This window comes from Ruditapes philippinarum, unplaced genomic scaffold (assembly GCF_026571515.1).
Source record: "Ruditapes philippinarum isolate M1 unplaced genomic scaffold, ASM2657151v2 ctg5924_1_1_1_1, whole genome shotgun sequence".
Classification (NCBI taxonomy): Eukaryota; Metazoa; Mollusca; class Bivalvia; order Venerida; family Veneridae; genus Ruditapes; species Ruditapes philippinarum.
The window spans coordinates 1-16,019 of NW_026858220.1; the positions used below are offsets into that span (position 1 = coordinate 1).

At 33.4% G+C, this 16,019-nt stretch overlaps 1 protein-coding gene across 1 annotated transcript; it reads left to right on the forward strand.

Annotated features, from left to right (window-relative positions):
• Positions 1 to 330: 330 nt before the first annotated feature.
• On the forward strand, positions 331 to 15,953 carry LOC132752510 (proprotein convertase subtilisin/kexin type 7-like; the record flags this gene model as incomplete). Its single annotated transcript, XM_060742840.1, is given in 14 exon segments — positions 331 to 432; positions 1,384 to 1,479; positions 1,985 to 2,075; positions 4,079 to 4,133; positions 4,634 to 4,772; positions 5,774 to 5,877; positions 6,908 to 7,081; positions 7,651 to 7,758; positions 10,078 to 10,183; positions 11,126 to 11,282; positions 11,789 to 11,883; positions 12,287 to 12,380; positions 12,833 to 12,941; positions 13,754 to 15,953. Coding segments are annotated over 14 exon segments (2,099 nt in total), but the record flags the coding sequence as incomplete, so codon positions are not given.
• Between the last annotated feature and the right edge of the window lie 66 nt (positions 15,954 to 16,019).

The following is a 16,019-nucleotide window of genomic DNA, read 5'->3' on the forward strand; positions in this document are numbered from 1 at the left end:
AAAAGAAAAGATCCCCCCACACCCCAAATAATGTTGAAAATAGTTAAATGAAATATCTTTATATCATTAAAATTTCACCGCAGGAAACCATTTTACTTGTGTATATTTTGACCTCTTTTTTTGGTAATTTACGTTGATTGTAAGTGCTGTTTGCAATGTGTAAATTACTTTCTTTGTTCACTTCACAATATTTTACTTTTAAATAATTTTTCAAAATTTTCATGAAAATGAGCATGAATCTGGAGGCATGCTGCTTTAAAGTTCTGACGTGACCTCATTTTACTTTTTTGTTAAGTTTATTTTTTCAACCTAGGATTTGTTAAATTATAGGATTGGAGTGGAACAATCCAGATTTGTTGGAAAATTATAATAAAGAGGGCAGTTATGATCTAAACAATGGGGATAGAGATCCTTCACCTAATACCAAAAACCGTAAGTTGTTTTTATTTGAACATGTTCTATTTTTTCTCATATGTATCTCACTTCTGAGAAGTTTTTATGAGGAAGTACCCTTGATGTTTTTCATATTGAAAAATTGCCCTTCTGTTCTTGTGGTGGGTTAAAAATGTGAAAAGGCCAAAACCTGAAAAGCAACTCAACTACGACATTTTAGATGTCATTTTTTCAACTTCTGTTTGTTATGAATTCACCTTTATGGAATGAAAGGTAAATATGTGACAGTCTTCATTGTTTGTGTTTTTGACCTTTCACCTTTTCAACCCTTACAACATGTCATAAATCTGCCTCATATTACAAAGATGTGAGATGATGGGGAAACAGTGATGCCACACAGTTACAATCTGTAATTCTTCAGTTAACCTGTTTCTCATGTGTTCATGTTCCTAGAGAGGTTCTGAAATATGTTGTATCCTAAGAAAACTTTAGAAATAAGATTTGCTACCATCTTGAACCTTTAAGTGTGGCTTAAGGTTTTCAAATTCAAAACATTTGCCCCTTAACTGCTGTGCTAAAACGAGTCAAGCTGGAAAGTTGCAGTGTGACTTATACTGTTTTGGTGTGACGTAAAACCAAACCTAAAAAAAAAATACTTGAATTAACAAAATTGAGTGTTTGTATGACGTAAAACAGAATAATGAAAAAAAATTTCATCATGTCAATGCTATCACTGGATGGTTGCGAATCAGATAGTTTTAATTGATGTGCGCCGTATCGCTTGCTGCTATCCACCATCTTGTGCTCTTGAGCTTTCACTTGACAAAATCATTACTAATATAAACTCCATGGTTTTCTTTTCAAAATGAAACCTGATTATACTGTCTTGTAGTAGCTTTACAATAGTCAAAATAAAAATGAAAAAAAATATGTTAGATAATTTGATTTGTATAATTAATGATATATTTAAATATTTGTGTTTATTTATAGAGAAGAATCATCATGGAACACGATGTGCAGGTGAGATCTCTGCCATACCAAATAAAGTATGCGGTGTCGGTGTTGCCTTCCGCTCTAAAATCTCAGGTTTGACGAATGTATTTCATAGATAACTTACATTATAAAATATGATCATTTTGAATGTCTTACACATACAGTGTATTACTCAGATAAAGTATGATCATTTTTGTGTCGCCTTGAAAATCCGACATATAGGGATTACTTTGGTTAGCGGCCGCGGCAACTTCGGTGGGGGGTGTCCCCTAAGGTTTGTCCAGAGCATAAATCAGTCACTATAAGTCGGATTGACTCCAAACTTGATTTGCATGCTTCTTTCAATGACTTGACTCGCAGAGTTCTAGTGCATTATACTTGCAATTTATAATTTACATTGTTCATGAAAAAACTGTTATAGGCTTTAAAAATGCTCAAGACATAGAGCAAGACTCTATATTGCTATGAGAAAAAATTCATTAGAGAGTTCATTATGAACTTTCATCTTAATTAAGATACAATAGATATGATTAAAAAATTCTGACACATTCTGGCATAAACATATTATAAATTCATGTAAATATTTTGTTTATGTTAGGATTAAAGCTTCTAGATGGACCTCTAACAGACAGTATGGAAGCTGATGCCTTCACAAAGTTCTTCCAGATCAATGATATTTATAGTTGCAGGTAAGAACTATGAAATCAAACAAGTATCGCAATTTCTGTCAGCATATCAAACAAACCGCTAATTCAGGTGTTTTTAAGTGACATTCTATAATTATGATTTATCAAGGCATTCCCCTCATCCCACTGAACATCTGCCATCCCCTCCAATAATTTTCTAGCAAGTTTTTTTCCCCAAGAAAGTTAAAAAAAACAACAATAAAAAAGCAACAATTTAAGTCAGTTTTGTCTAATCCATTTGAACTGTTCATTTATAGTTCATTGAAGAACATTTTAAATTACATTAGAGAAGGATACTATCAACATCAAAATTTAAATTTGGTCACAAAAATGATCAAAAATCAAACAAGACGTTTTTTGTTTTGGTCGGAGATCAAGAAGTATTTTTGTGTCGCCGGTGTTGCCTTCCGCTCTAAAATCTCAGGTTTGACGAATGTATTTCATAGATAACTTACATTATAAAATATGATCATTTTGAATGTCTTACACATACAGTGTATTACTCAGATAAAGTATGATCATTTTTGTGTCGCCTTGAAAATCCGACATATAGGGATTACTTTGGTTAGCGGCCGCGGCAACTTCGGTGGGGGGTGTCCCCTAAGGTTTGTCCAGAGCATAAATCAGTCACTATAAGTCGGATTGACTCCAAACTTGATTTGCATGCTTCTTTCAATGACTTGACTCGCAGAGTTCTAGTGCATTATACTTGCAATTTATAATTTACATTGTTCATGAAAAAACTGTTATAGGCTTTAAAAATGCTCAAGACATAGAGCAAGACTCTATATTGCTATGAGAAAAAATTCATTAGAGAGTTCATTATGAACTTTCATCTTAATTAAGATACAATAGATATGATTAAAAAATTCTGACACTTTCTGGCATAAACATATTATAAATTCATGTAAATATTTTGTTTATGTTAGGATTAAAGCTTCTAGATGGACCTCTAACAGACAGTATGGAAGCTGATGCCTTCACAAAGTTCTTCCAGATCAATGGAGTAGTGGCGACATATAGGGATCACTTCTCCGTCGTCTGTCTGTCTGTCCGTCACAAAACTTGTCCGGACTACTCCTCATAAACTACTTGTGCAATTTCATCTAAACTTTACAGGAATGATCAGTACCAAGTCTAGTTGTTCATATTGTCAGCATTTTCCGGTTCAATGAATTTTGTCAGAGTTATGGCCCTTTAATAATTTTTATTTTTAAAGTTTGTCCGGACTACTTCTCTTATACCACTAATGCAATTTCAATGAAACTTTACAGGATTGATCTGTAGCTCAAGTCCTTGCGCATAATGCAGGGGTTTTCCGGTTGAATGATTTTTGGCTGAGTTATGGCCCTTTGTTAAAAAGGTGTTTTTTTTCTGTGTGTTGCCAGATACACAAAAGCTTGTCCGGACTACTCCTCATAAACTACTGGTGCAATTTCATCCAAACTTTACAGGAATGATCAGTACCAAGCCTAGTTGTGCATATTGTCAGCATTTTCAGGTTTAATGATTTTTGTCAGAGTTATGGCCCTTTTAAAATTTTTAATTTTAAAGTTTGTCCGGACTACTTCTCTTATACCACTAATGCAATTTCAATGAAACTTTACAGGATTGATCTGTAGCTCAAGTCCTTGCGCATATTGCACGGGTTTTCCAGTTGAATGATTTTTGTCTGAGTTATGGCCCTTTGATAAAAAGGTGTTTTTTTCTGTGTGTTGCCAGATACACAAAAGCTTGTCCAGACTACTCCTCAAAAACTACTGGTGCAATTTTATTCAAACTTTACAGGAATGATCAGTACCAAGTCTAGTTGTGCACTGTCCGTTTGTCTGTTCGTCTGTCACAAAACTTGTCCCAACATGAAATTGGCCATCATGAGGCGACACATGTGATTACTGATCGCTCTTGTTTACATCTAGCTTACGATAATGTGCTACCTATTAAAAAACATCATTGTTGATAATTTGGAGAAATTTTATTATTTATGGTTTTTTTATTTGTTACAGTTGGGGCCCAGATGATGATGGGAAGACAGTGGATGGACCTCATGTTTTGGCTGCTGTAAGTGTTGTGATTATATACTCTTAAAGATAACATAATTAAAAAATTTTGATTTTAAAACATTGTTCTTGGTCAGGGACTTTCAGATTTCAGCTAGTTTATTGAAGGTTGGTTGTTTTACTGTGAGTGCCTGACCATGCCCGATATAATTAGCTCTAAATTTCTTCCTTTCTACCACCTGTTGGGCTGCAAATTTCACCATAACTTTTCATCATAAAGAGAGACCCACTCTTGCCATGAATTAAATGTAACAGGTAAATTCTGATAGATATTTACAGAGATTTTCTTCGGCCATGTAAGTTATTTATAGGTCATGCAAGTAAATTATAAAATTGAAAGGAATTATGGCATAATGTAAAATGTAAACTTATTTTGACTTACACTTGTTCACACATCTTAATGTATCCTTGGATGGGCATGATGTCACTTTAAGAGAACCACGGTTAAGTAAATCATGAAGCTTATGATGAACTGTATACATTTTCTTTGAAATAAATTAGGCTGGGATGAAACATGGTATTGACTTTGGACGTGGTGGTTATGGTAGTATATATGTGGTTGCCAGTGGCAACGGGGGTCATGAAGGGGACAACTGTAACTATGACGGTTATGCAAACTCACTTTATACAGTAACTATAGGTAGGTGTAGGATTTTATTTTCAGACTTGTTGTTTGAATTGGGTTTAAAGTTCACTGATTGAATAGATGTATTAATTGTGAAAAATCATACTGTAATTGAAAGCAGTGGTGAACTGGTTACTTGTAGCACTATTACAGTGAAGAAGTCCTTATTTTCAAAGATTTTAGAATCCTTTATTCAATATTTTTATTTTGTAACTTTCAATTGGGAATATTTTTCTGTGGATTGGGAAAATAATATACTATTTTTAACTTGGAATATGACCCAATGACGGCTATAAAATATGCCCAAAAAATCCCTGTAATCAATGTTCAATCAAGTGTAATTTTTTTACAGAGCATAACTTTACCTACCCATTTCTGATAGGTTACCTGAAGGAAAGTATTATTCTGTGGTGTCATAATGTGGATATTTGAGGTTCTTGAGCTCCTTTATGGTATTCAGTGCAACCTCTCAAGAGAAATAACCATTATACAGCAACAGTCAAAATTCTTCTGAATGTAACTATTTCCTAGTAATGTAACCTGTCAAGAACAACACCTTTCAGCAACAACCATAATCTCTCCTATATGGTATTGCTCTGCAGAGAGTTGTAGTGGTATTGAACTATCAAGATAAATTTTCAAAATTCCAGAAATTTTACTCTGACTTTGTATGACTTTGTAATCTTTGTTTACTTTGCATGTTTGTTATGATGATGTTATGGTTATGAACTAAATATGTAATGGGTTCATTTAACATTTGAGCCGCACCATGACAAAACCAACATAATGGGTTTGCGATCAGCATGGATCCAGACCAGCCTGCGCATCCGCGCAGTCTGATCAGGATCCATGTTGTTCGCTATCAATTTCTTTACTTGTTAAAGGGTCTGTAAGCGAACAGCATTGATCCTGATCAGACTGCGCAGAAGCGCAGGCTGGTCTGGATCCATACTGGTCACAAACGCACTATGTTGGTTTTGTCATTGTGCGGCTCATTTTGTATTTATTATATAAAGGAGCTGTAGATGAGACAGGACATATGCCTTACTACTCCGAGGAGTGTGCCTCCATGTTGGCTGTTACATTTAGTAGTGGATCATGGGGTCAAACTAGAGATATTGTAAGCTGAGTTATATTTATATATGAAAATGATTGTTTTGAGTACAAAAATGTAATTATTTTCTCAAAATTTAAATCTTTGTAAACACTCTTTTTACTGATTTATTTATTGAAAATAAAACCAAAATTTAAATCTTTGTGAAAACTTTATTTACAGATTTTTTATTGAAAATAATAAAATCAATTTTTAACTCAATTCAAATAAATATCAAGAAATGATTATCATGGTCAAAGGGAAACAACTCCAATATAAATTATTAAACAAAATGAGAAAAACTTTACAAAAATTTGTTATGTCAACTGAAATCAGAAAGACAAAGTGAGGTTGGAAATTTATTTTTATTTGTAATTGTAGGTATATTTGATATACAAATGAAACATTTTCTGTAAAAGATAAAAATGTTTAAAATAGGGGTTTCTGATAAAGTTAACGATGATTTGAAAGTGAAACTGTTATTTTGTTATGAATTTATTCTTATTAAAAATAACTTTAATAATCCTTTAACTGAATTTGTGAAATGGACTTGTTTTGCTTTGAATTTTGAATAGTCCATTGTTGATTGAAGGGTTTTTTATTTTGATCCTAAAATTTAGCAGCCAACAGTATATAGTGTTTGGTCAGTTATAAATTTTAACTTAAGGGTTTTGTGAAAGCTTCATTCACATCTTTTTAAATTTGTTTTTGATAAGTACTTTGAGCTTTTAAAACCCTGATACTGAAAGTAAGTAGCCGTAAATTATCTTGAACTGGAAGTGTTTAGTCTTTGCCATTAGTAATAGTATAGAGCTAGATCAGTTTGTCTGACCAGATTCTTTACTATTAGTTGCTTAATTTTTGAATTTTTATTTTAAAATCCCTTAAACTTTGAATAAACTGTTCCAAATGGGAGGCAGGGCAAAACTGTTACATGAATTCTAGCTGGAAAAGGGTTCGACAACACTAAATTCAAAGTCGGACGATTCTATTCATGGAAAGTTTGACTTAAAATTCAGTTTTCCTAACAAAATTCTATTAAACTATATAACTATAGGTTACAACAGACTGGTTAGCACACAAGGAGTCAGTACGAGGATGTACGGAACATCACAGTGGTACGAGTGCTGCAGCTCCTATAGCAGCCGGCCTGATAGCCCTCATGTTAGATGTACAACCCTGTCTCACATGGAGAGATATACAGTACCTTATAGCTCTCACTGCACTCAAGGTTTGTTCATTGTCATAGATTTGTACTGTGAGTTTTAGCTGTGAAAAGTTTACTCTCTATATATCCCTAAAAAGACTCTATTAAACCCTCCAAGACAATAGATGATGACAGGAGGGCATAATGTTAATATCTCTCTGTCCTTTGCCGTGCATTACTTTGACTCTGGCCACAAAATGCTCACCATATCAGACAAAGACTTTGCTATTGTACTGAACAGGATTGTCACTTAGATTCAGTGAAATATGACATAATTTCCTTTACTTTTACTTTTAAGATCAAATTTTCAAAAAAAAACAACATTTTTTAACATTTGTTTTTCCAATATTACAGATATAGGGCAATTTTAACATGTTTTTGTGTTTCATTTATGAACAATAGCATGGTTTGTTTATGATTTATGAAAGACCTTATTTCATGAATTTTGTGCACATGCTTTATGAAAGACATAAAATTTTGTTGTTTTTTTTTTCTATGATAAAAGTAGTCAAAGTATTGCAAACTTTTCAGATTGTTAATTTTGGACACATGTACATCTTTTACCTATTACATGTATTGTTTTTTTTTAACAGGTAGACATAGATGTAGCTCACTGGCAGAAGAATGGGGCGGGGCTCTGGCACTCACATAAACATGGTTTTGGTCTTATGAATGCCTGGAGGCTTGTGAATGCTGCCAAGGTAAGTTATATTGTCACAAAATTGTTACAGGGTAATTACTACCAATAATGGATCAGAAAATGATTTTTTGAGCAAAGTTTAAACTGTATTAGTAAGAAGTTTGGCTACAAAATATTTATGAAACATGAGGGGTCTCAAGTAATTCAGGATGCTGATTTCAAAGTGCTTGTCCTTCATATCCTGCAAGAGACTTCGGATTCTTTCATTTAAGGAAACTTTTGAGCTAGCTTACAGAATGTTTGTTTATCTACTCAAGTGCCCAATCACTATGGAAATAATACATAGGGAGTCACCTGTTGTCTTCATTTAGGAAATAAATATCAATTTTGAGTGCATTTTGAGTGCATTGTTGTAAAATAATACATGGTTCGAGTTTAAATGTGTTGGAATATGATTAATTACAAAGCATTTGAACGTAAAATTAATATCTATCTCCAGTCTAACATAATAATAAAAAGAAAATTGTTTAAAATTTTAGGTTGAGCTACATTAAGCATCGAAGTAATTTTCCTGATGTCATTTGGTTTATATCTGAAAATATTTCTTTTTTATGTTGTCCATTTTTTAGCTCACCTGTCACAAAGTGACAGGGTGAGCTTTTGTGATCGCTTTTCGTCCGTCGTCCGTCCGTCCGTAAACTTTTGCTTCAAATGACATCTCCTCATAAACCACTAAGCCAATTTCATCCAAACTTCACAGGAATGTTCCTTTGGTGGTCACCTTTAAAAATTGTTCAAAGAATTTAATTCCATGCGGAACTCTGGTTGCCATGGCAACCGAAAGAAAAAACTTTAAACATCTCCTTTTAAAGAACCCAAAGAGCTAGAGCTTAGATATTTGGCATGAAACATCTTCTAATGAGTGTCTACCAAGTTTGTTCAAATAAAAGCCCTGGGGTCAAAATTGGCCCCGCCCCAGGGGGTCATTGATTTTCCCTATATGCATATAGTAAAAACTTAAAAAATCTTCTTTTAAAAGAACCCAAAGAGCTAGAGCTTAGATATTTGGCATGAAAACATTTTCTAATGGGTGTCTACCAAGTTTGTTCAAATAAAAGCCCTGGGGTCAAAATTGGCCCCGCCCCAGGGGGTCATTGATTTTCCCTATATATGCAATTATAGTAAAAACTTAAAAAATCTTCTTTTAAAGAACCCAAAGAGCTAGAGCTAAGATATTTAGCATGAAACATCTTCTAGTGAGTGTCTACCAAGTTTGTTCAAATAAAAGCCCTGGGGTCAAAATTGGCCCCGCACCAGGGGGGTCATTGATTTTCCCTATATGCATATAGTAAAAACTTAAAAAATCTTCTTTTAAAGAACTCAAAGAGCTAGAGCTAAGATATTTAGCATGAAACATGTTCTAATGGGTGTCTACTAAGTTTGTTTAAATGAAAGCCCTGGGGTCAAAATTGGCCCTGCCCCGGGGGTCATTGATTTTCCTTATATGTGTATAGCAAAAACTTAAAAAACCTCTTTGAAAAAATCCCAAATAGCTACAGTTTATATATTAAGCATGAAACATCTTCTAGTAAGTGTCTACAAAGTTTGTTCAAATTAAAGCCCTGGGGTCAAAATTGGCACCGTCCCTGGGGTCATTGATTTCCTTATATGTGTATAGCAAAAACTTTAAAAAATCTTCTTTGAAAAAAACAAGTAGCTAGAGTTAGATATTAAGCATGAAACATCTTCTAATAAGTGTCTACAAAGTTTGTTCAAATAAAAGCCCTTGGGTCAAAACTGGCCCCGCCCCAGGGGTGTCATTGTTTTTAACTATATGTGTATAGTAAAAACTTAAAAAATCTTCTTTTAAAAAACCCAATGAGCTAGAGCTTAGATGTTTAGCATGAACATCTTCTTATGGGTGTCTACCAAGTTTGTTCAAATAAAAGCCCTTGGGTTAAAATTAACTCGGATGGGGGGGGGAGAAGGTCATTGTTTTTCCTTATATGTGTATAGAAAAAATTTAACATCATGAAACATCTTCTAATGGGTGTCTTAACTCCAAGTTTGTTCAAATAAAAGCCCTGGGGTTTAAACTGGCCCGCTTCGGGGGCCTATATACAGGTGAGCGACCTCAGGGCCATCATGGCCCTCTTGTTGTGTAATTATGCTTTTATTTACCCTATATGTTTGATAGGGGAAAAGTGTGAAAGCATGGTAAAGCTATATAGTCTTCATATTTCCTTCAGCTACTATACAACTGTCATCTTTGAACGAAATAAAAAATTGATTATAATAACTGTATATACAGTAGAAAATATTAATATCCAATGAAAATCCTTGTTACAAACATGGAATATCATTTTTATTTGGTTTACAGGTATGGGACCAGGTGCCCTGGCAAACATCAGTGGAGTATAGTGAGAAAAAAGTTTCAATACCAATCACTAAAGGTCGCTCTAATCCTTTACAACTTACTTATACAGGTATATTCTTATTTCATAGGTGTCTTTATCTGAATCATTTTTCTTTATCAAGAATGATAGGTACTTTTTGTTGTGTTTAAGTTGAGTTTAATAGTCATCATTTAAGTCTCAACCCTCTGAATTTCTTAAATGGACTTGTCCAGCTTCCATTTCTGGAACAGTCCATTATCAAATTTATTTTGGGGTATCAAGATGTAAATTCTAAGTTGGTTAGTCAATTGGATCCATTGAACAAGGGAAAAGTGATCTGCTATTGAATGTCATTATTTTGTGCACTATTGTCAAACATTTTAAAGAAAAATTCATTAATGCTTGATTGTTAAGAATGCTTGAAGCTGATATAAACCATTTGCAAATGCTTCCTGGACCTAACTTATACTGGTGTCATAATTATGAGGAGTCATGGCTATGATCTTAGTAGAGTTTGAACCTGTGACCCCTGGGTTGAGAGGTAGACATCTTAACCATATCTCTAGGGCTCCTCTTGGACTATTTTTTTTACAGTCTGTTTCAATTCAGATGCTAGTTTATTGTTTTGACAATATACCTAAACAAGAACCAAATATATTCCAAAAAGAAATTTGATAATTAACCTTGGCTTATTTTATTTGTATACAACATTGTACAAATTTGTTAGCTTGATTAGGTTACTAGATTTTACTTAATAGATTTACTCCGGAATTAAGAATATTTGTGTTTTTCCCAGCTAATCCGTTGGTACACACATCGTTTTATCAGTTACAGCCTCGAAAATAAGTGCAACAGGTTGTCTAATCTAATGTGATGGGCAGTGCACTTTGAAGCTATTGTGGTAAAAGATTGTTTGTACCTACAGATTATCTGTGGAAAAACCCACATTTGCTGAGTTCCGGATAACATCTATTTTGACCTGTCAGCAGTATGAATATGGTTTCATTTCATTTTTTGTTTGTTTCTCAACAGTGACAGAGTCAAATGCCAATGGATTTGACCTATATATACTAGAAACTGTGCAAGTGACCTTGACCTTGGATCACCCATGCAGGGGTTTTCTAGACTTCAGAGTGAAGAGTCCTCATGGTACAATGTCTGTGATTGGTGCATCTAGACCACATGATGAGTATGTATGACATAGATGTAATCTATTTATAGATAAATTTATCGCCTCTCCCAGCACTGTTCTGAATTGGGGCATTGCTCTGGTAGTAACACTCTAGGAAATGCTAGTTTGATACCCAGCTTTTTCAGCTAAACTTACTAACAAGTATTTCGATAGGGACTTTAATAATTAAATTACCATTTAATTGTTTTTAACACCTTAAATTTAAAGGAAGCAGTTATATCTCCTGAATTGAAGTAATTTCTGTATCAGTTGGCTCCATTATATAAAATAACTGAAGATTTTCTGGAGTGAGATGCCAATGTAGGTTTCTGGTTGTGACTATAAGTAAATGTAAAACAAAACCACTTACTCCCTGCCCCTCACAACCTTATCCTAACCCCAGTAGATTACTAAGTTGTGCTTCTGCATATGCTTAGTTTTAGGACACAAACATCATCGTTTTTGTACATTTTAATAAAATTTGTAATAGATCATTCATTTGTTAATTAATTTGATTGTTACAGCTCACCTAATGGATTTGACAAGTGGACATTTTCTACTGTTAGATGTTGGGGAGAGTCGCCTGTTGGTGAATGGACAATATTCATCAGAGATTCGGGTATGTGTGTATATTTCAAAACGCTAAACTACTGTTGACTTATATACCTTAACTCTTTAAGGCCCATTAAGCCCCTTAAATGCTATCATTTTATATTTCTCAAAACCATTTTATTTTTTTGTGTCTTATGTTTTGCTTTGTTTACAATAGGTATAATTATAGTGTGTTAGTATTTTGTATGGAAGTCAAAATACAATGTACTACTTTGTTTACATTTTGGTACCTTTGCAACACATTACTGCATGTTGAACACTACTTTCTGCAATAGTTTAACAAATAAGTTCCTCAGTTAATCTATGTAAAAAAATTCACATTTTATGTTCATAGGCTTTTAGACCTCAGTTGGGTTCCTTTTGTGTAAAATATGTGTATTTATTGAAACTAACGGAAATAAACATTTCAGACAATGGAAAATATGGAATGGGAACACTTCGTAGCTGGACCTTGAAGTTGTTTGGAACACCTATGGCACCTAAAGAATTTAAAAGAAGGAAAAAGTAGGCTTAAAATATTTATATTATACATGTATATTCCTAAAATGTCTGACTGTATGGCCTATTTCTGCCAGGAAATACGAACTTGTTCATGTCAGGAAGCTATTCAGTGAGCTAACAGAAAGGCGAGAGTTCAGCTCATGTGCTTACAAAGACCACCTGAGGTCTTCCCTCAGTAAAAGTGGAAAGTCACCACTACTACTGTGTCTGTTTAACCAAACCAAAGGAAAATATAAAAAATGTATATATATAGTGAATATTGATCACTTGTCACATCTGTGACATATAAACTGTGACATCACAACTGACAAGATATAAGTGTGACATGCATACTTTATATGAAAGTTGTAACATGCTTTTATTGATATAAATTGTCATTTTCAAACTTTTGATTTCTTTGGGTAAAATTTTAAAGACAAGTTGTTATTTTCCGTTTTTCTTTTGACAATTAACAGTTTGGTGAATGAGGCCCTGCATGGGGGATTTCTGAACAGTACAAGCAGATGTATACCCCCTCCTGTTACCTCAAAACCTGATGAAATCATGTCGGTGAGAATACTGAAGGTAAATATAATCTTAGGCCAGTTCTTTTATACCATGGCTTTGATTTATATAGAATTTATTTTATTTTATTTCGATTTTTTTGGAAGCTATAATCTTATAGACACAGTTTCGAATTAGTACTGAGCAATGAGTGTAAAGTATCTTGGTCAAAGAAAAAATGACTTGCCCCTAGTCCAACCCTCTAACCACTCGGCCATGCCGCCTTAAAATTGTTCCCTCATTTCATAGAATTTGGAACAAGCAAACCACAAGCCATATGGGCAAGTGCTTGGCAATATCTGCTAGCCCAATTAAGATTTAACAAGCTCAAAAATTATTCTTTTAAATTGGAAAGTAAATTCAAGAATGATGACTTAAACAGTTATTTTGTAATTCTGTCCCCTGAATAAAGGATAAATTAATTAGTTGTTCCTTTTGAAATTCAGTCATTCCACTTTCAGAAACTAAGGTAAATTGACTTTCCACAGGTCAGTTAGGCAAGTTCCTTAGAAAATGATATGACCTTGACCCAAATTCAACTTGACATGAAGTAGTGAGCTAATGTTAAATTCAATGACATCTTTTATATATTTGTACTGAAAGATTTTGCGTCTTATATCAATAATTTTCCAGCCTGCTTCTTGAAACTTACCAGAACTTTTGTTATGCCATGTCCTGAGCAGGTCTGAATCCCTTGACCCTTGAGTAAAGAGACATATATTAAAATATTTAATCATTATGCCACAACTGCACACCTTATAGCATAAATTTGACTGACAGTTTTATTATAACAATAATATAAATTCATACAATTTTTTTCTTTTCTTTTGAAGGTGATCTGTATGACAGGTGCACTATGTTTTTTATTTGCTGTTTACGAGTCATTTGAATATTTATTCTGCTATAATGATGAGAAAAAAGAACAAACAAAGTATATGAAGTTGATGAAACAAGCGCACCGACTGGCTAGAGAGCATATCTACAACCAGCCAACCAACTCGGAGACAACCGGACTACTTAATGATAACATTCCTATGCAAACATTCCCTACATCTGACCTCTCTGACCCTGATGGTTCAAGGTCAACAAGTGATACAAGGTCAGCAGGTGGATATAACTCAGTGGGTGGTTTAGGTGACCGAAGAGAAGGTCAAGGTGAAATGTTAGGTGACCTTACAGAAGGTCATGGTGAAAGGTCAAATTCAGATGATTCTCTTATACAGGCGGGTCCATGTGATGTGGAAGTACACAATAGTCAGAACGGAGAAGTTTCAGCAAATGTTATACATGAAGTGAATGGTGAAATAAATAGTGCTCACTCAGCTGCGGTTAGTGACAATGTAACACATTCCCGCATGACTGACCCTGAGTCTAAAGGTGAAGGTCATTTAATTAGTGATACTCTTGCAGCGTTACAAGCAAAGGTCATGAGTAAAAAGCAAACAAAAAATGGGTACACTCTTTTACAAGACTGTTCTGATGAATCTGAAACAGAATTTTAACCAAACACATTATAAATAATACAAGACATACCTGTATTGAGTTTCTTGTGGGAGATTTAGCCCTCATTTAAATACTTCAATCAAATTTTAACTAGTTTTTACCTCTATTTTAATGAAATTGTAAAGGAAAATCCTTTTAATCTTTCTTTACATCAAAAATTGATTATCTACTTACACATTAATAGTTATGTTACTGAGGATGCTCTAGAACTACTAGTAAGTTAGGGGTCTGTATGATAATATGTGTTGATTGACCTGATTATGTATTTCTATTTAGTGAATAAGGAATAACTCTGACCTTCTCAGAGCTAACTTGGATAATGTTAGGCCTTTACCATGAGATTTCAGCAGGGTCAACAAGTACATCCAGACTGTATACTAATATACTGTTACTGTTTCATTTTAGAACTTTGATACTGAATTCCCTTTTACTAGCAATGAACTCTTCCAAATTTATTTTTTAAAGTAAAGACAGCACATCATTTAGCAAGGTTTTTGTAACAGAAATACTTATATAAATGTTATGAAATTCTTTTGCTATTTTTAATTTCTGATAAACAAATTTGAAAATGAGTAATTATGATACTAGTAGAGGATGTGCATTATAGAAGGTATAATTATATGGTTATGAATTATTTATGTAGACCAATCAGGACATAGTAAAAAGAAAGATAAATGATGAGGTTAAAGATAAATTGCATTTAGCATTATTTTAATTGCATTATTTTATTTGTATTATTTTGTAAATGATCTTAAAATTCTTGCAAAATTTGTCATTGGAGCCCTTTGTGCCACCCTGTCCTTGATTTGACAACAGTTTTATTTATGTCGTGAAATCTTGTGAGAAGTCTGTTATAAACGAAATACTTGGGATTTTTTTTAACAACATAGTAAATTTTAATGATCAGCATATTTGCATAAATATATAGGTCTTATATAGAAAAAATATAGTGTATAAAACTTCCATGTAAAATATTATTTATGTGGTAAATAATTGTCACTTGAGGGGTTTAGAGTAGTATATATGGTTTTAGCTAGAAATAAACTGCGAGTTTTAATGTTGTAAACATTGTTTGATTTGTTAAATTATATTTTTAAGTTAAATCATATCAGTTTATTTTGGGTTTATATTTGCATCTAGATTTTGAATAAATTTAAGATAGGTTATTGTATAAAATGTTAGCTAGTGTAGAAATTTTATTCAATTTATATATTTTGTTTAATATCACAAGTATGGAAAAATCAGGCTGCTTTAAATTTCACATTGAATAATGTTAAAGGAATAAATTAACATTTTAAACCATCATCAGAGGCCACTGGCTTTAAACCACTTTCCCTGCTCTTCACCACTCCTGGTTTCAATTCAGGGATTTTGTGTTCATTCATGTGAGGACGCTGTCGAGCTGACTTATGAAAGGTTAGCGGTTCTACTCAGGCTTTTGCCTGAAATATTGTACAAAGAGTCATGTAAGGTCTTTCTTCATCCAATAAAGCTGAAAACTCCTGAATAATGTCAGTGATTTTAAAACCCAGCAAAATCACAAACTACGAGGAAAACTAATGTTTTATGATACATCCTCAAAACAGCAGGTAATGA